The sequence below is a fragment of the Sciurus carolinensis genome, chromosome 17, assembly GCF_902686445.1.
Source record: "Sciurus carolinensis chromosome 17, mSciCar1.2, whole genome shotgun sequence".
In the NCBI taxonomy this organism is placed as follows: domain Eukaryota; kingdom Metazoa; phylum Chordata; class Mammalia; order Rodentia; family Sciuridae; genus Sciurus; species Sciurus carolinensis.
Genome location: NC_062229.1, coordinates 14,438,235 through 14,441,118, shown reverse-complemented (window position 1 = coordinate 14,441,118; position 2,884 = coordinate 14,438,235). Strand labels below are relative to the sequence as shown.

Here is a 2,884-nt window from a genome sequence, read left to right as displayed (position 1 = left end):
TCAGATATTTTGATTTACTTTTGTTATCGATAGTCCTCTATGCTGACTTTCAAACCATAGTTTTTCCTCCTCGGTACTGGGGATTGAACTCAGGGCATGGCTAGGCAAGTGTGGACCTAATTTGCCCAGGCTGGTCTCGAACTTGCCATCCTCCTGCCTCAGCCTTCTGAATAGCTGGGATTACAACCCTCTGCCACCATACCTGGTCAAATGCACTTTTTTGATTACCATTTTTTTCCATAGAGGAGTGGATGGTTCTATTTTAAAATATGCTTTTTTTTATTAGAATTTTTGCAAGAGAAGAAAGAATAACACTTGGGACACAAACGTAATTGCAGCTCTGGGAAGATGGCGGAGGAAGAGCAAAGAAAAAAAATCCCTCTGGTTCCAGAAAATCTCCTGAAAAAGAGGAAGGCTTATCAGGCCCTCAAAGCTACCCAGGCAAAGCAAGCGCTTTTGGCAAGGAAGGAGAGAAAAGGAAAACAGTTCAGATTTAAGCGACTGGAATCATTCCTACATGATTCCTGGCGGAAGAAACGTGACCAGGTGCGTGTCAGACGACTAGAAGTGAAACCTCATGCTTTGGAAATGCCTGATAAACATTCCTTGGCCTTTGTTGTACGCATCCAAAGGATTAGTGGGGTGAGTTTGCTGGTGCAGAGGACCATTGCAAGACTTCGTCTGAAGAAAATATTTAGTGGTGTCTTTGTTAAAGTCACCCCAAAAAGCCTAAAAATGCTGCGGGTAGTAGAACCTTATGTGACTTGGGGATTTCCAAATCTGAAGTCTGTCCGGGAACTCATCTTGAAACGTGGACAAGCAAAGATCAAGAATAAGACCATCCCCTTGACAGACAACACAGTGATTGAGGAGCACCTGGGGAGGTTTGATGTCATTTGTCTGGAAGATCTCATTCATGAAATTGCCTTCCCTGGGAAGTATTTCTGGGAGATCTCTAAGTTCTTGTGCCCTTTCCATCTCTCTGTGGCCCGTCATGCTACCAAAAATAGAGTGGGCTTCCTCAAGGAGATGGGCCTACCTGGTTTCGGGGTGAATGCATCAATCAGCTCATCCGCCAGCTGAACTAAACCCAGAATATCTGAAAGCAGTGCATTGGAAGCACATGTTTTTGTTTGATGGAATTGTTATCAAGTATCTTCAGAGAAGATTATTTTCTGCCTTAAGAAAATGGAAGGAAGGGATTGGGGAAGAGACAGTAGTTATGATCATGGCAGGCACCTGTCATCACAGACAAGTTCCAAGGAAAAATTTCATTGTTTCCTACATTGACCCACCTCTGCCTCTGAAATCAACACATGCAATGGAGAAAGAAGGCCTCCTTTGTCAGGGGTTTAATGTTGGCGAATGAGTAACCCAAGCATGTATACAAGGCCCCCTAAGACTTGTAGCAGTTGACCAAGTTTATGAGCATACTTGAATCTAGAGGTCCCAAGAGTCTTGTTTTGAAAAGACTTGAAATACTTAGGAAGAAAAGTACAAAATCTGTGCTCTTCTGTCTCTGTTGAGTCCATGTTCCACCTTTTGAACAACAGCTTTGTGAACTCTGAAAAAAAAAAAAAAAAAAAAAAAAGAATAACACTTGGAACTGGTTGCACAGAATCTTTGTGCCTCTTCTCCAGTAACTCCAAGCTGTGATTCCCCTTGAGCCAGTGTCTTTCCTGGGCACAGACGTCCTGTGGGGACTCCTTAGGGTTGAGGTTCCTCTTTGCAAACTTTTTTGGGTGATCTAGCCTTTAGCACTGTCCCTCTCTGCATTTGTCACCTTGAAAAGATTTATGTACTCACTTGAGTCTCATGTTTTTTCAGTAAATCTAAGAAGAAAGACATGAATTTCAGGGGGACAGAAATTCCAGTGTTACATTTTATTTGTTAAAAATTCTTGTTTCCCTGTTTCTTCCCCTGAACATGTACAGTTTCTCAGATCTATTTTTCTGCTTTGATGATTTCAAAAAGAATTCCAGAGTTTAAACTTCTAACACCTAGAAGTGTTTAAATAATGACAGTTTATAAACTAATTTCTTGCCTTGGAAATAACAATTAACTGACAGCATTTCCTTGTTGTTGTGTGTGTTTTGTGTGTGATGCTGAGAATCTAACCCAGGACCTCCTGCATGCTAGGCAAGTGCTACTTCATTTTCTGAAAAGAACAGATACTTGTGGGTTTTCTTGTTGAATTAGTAAATATTCCTTATAGTTTTCTTTCCTCCTCTTTATACATAAAAACTGGATTGAGTGATTTTGCTGAATTCTTCAAACACTGAGTTTGTTTCATTTATTAATGATGATCCAAAGCTACATTCCTGGTTAGCCAAGACCTGAAGCCAGTGACTCCAAATTAAATCACCCTTGAGCCTGCCAAAGGAAGTAATGGGAGACACAGTTAGTTCTTCCTAGGGCTCCTTCCCCTGCAAGTATCCTGCTTGTTCACACCCACCAAGGAAAGAAGCATTGGCACTAAGCACCTGCAGGGCTCTGGAAAGTTGGGAATCCACATGCTGATGTGGCTTGGGGATACGGAGGAATATGCTTTTTCTGGGGCTGAAGTTTTCTTGGGCCTACTTTTCTTTCTTTTTTTTTTTTTTTTAATACTTTTAGTTTGGATGTTGATAGACTTTTATTTTATTCATTTATTTATATGTGATGCTGAGAATCGAACCCAGTGCCTCACACATGCCAGGCAAGCACTTTACCACTGAGCCACAGCCCCAGTCCCTGGGCCTACTTTTCAATATTAGGTTTGAGTTTTGCATCCACAGTATAGGTGTGTGCAGTGTAATTTTTTCATTTTGAGAAAAGTCTATGAAGGTCAGAAGTTCTTTCTCCTAGGCACAGTGCTAATCAATTTGGGGGTTCACTTGGATCA

General features: G+C 41.3%; 1 protein-coding gene across 1 annotated transcript; it reads left to right on the top strand.

The window, feature by feature from the left end:
• The first annotated feature begins 295 nt into the window (after nucleotides 1-295).
• On the top strand, nucleotides 296-1,501 carry LOC124969358 (60S ribosomal protein L7-like 1). The gene has a single exon (XM_047532272.1). It carries the CDS (start codon nucleotides 349-351, stop codon nucleotides 1,081-1,083), a length of 735 nt encoding a protein of 244 aa, XP_047388228.1. The 5' UTR covers nucleotides 296-348; the 3' UTR covers nucleotides 1,084-1,501.
• Nucleotides 1,502-2,884: the final 1,383 nt, after the last annotated feature.

What these genes read in the sequence shown, in the direction of transcription:
- LOC124969358 (XM_047532272.1), top strand. Translation starts at nt 349, where the DNA reads ATGGCGGAGGAAGAGCAAAGAAAAAAAATCCCTCTGGTTCCAGAAAAT.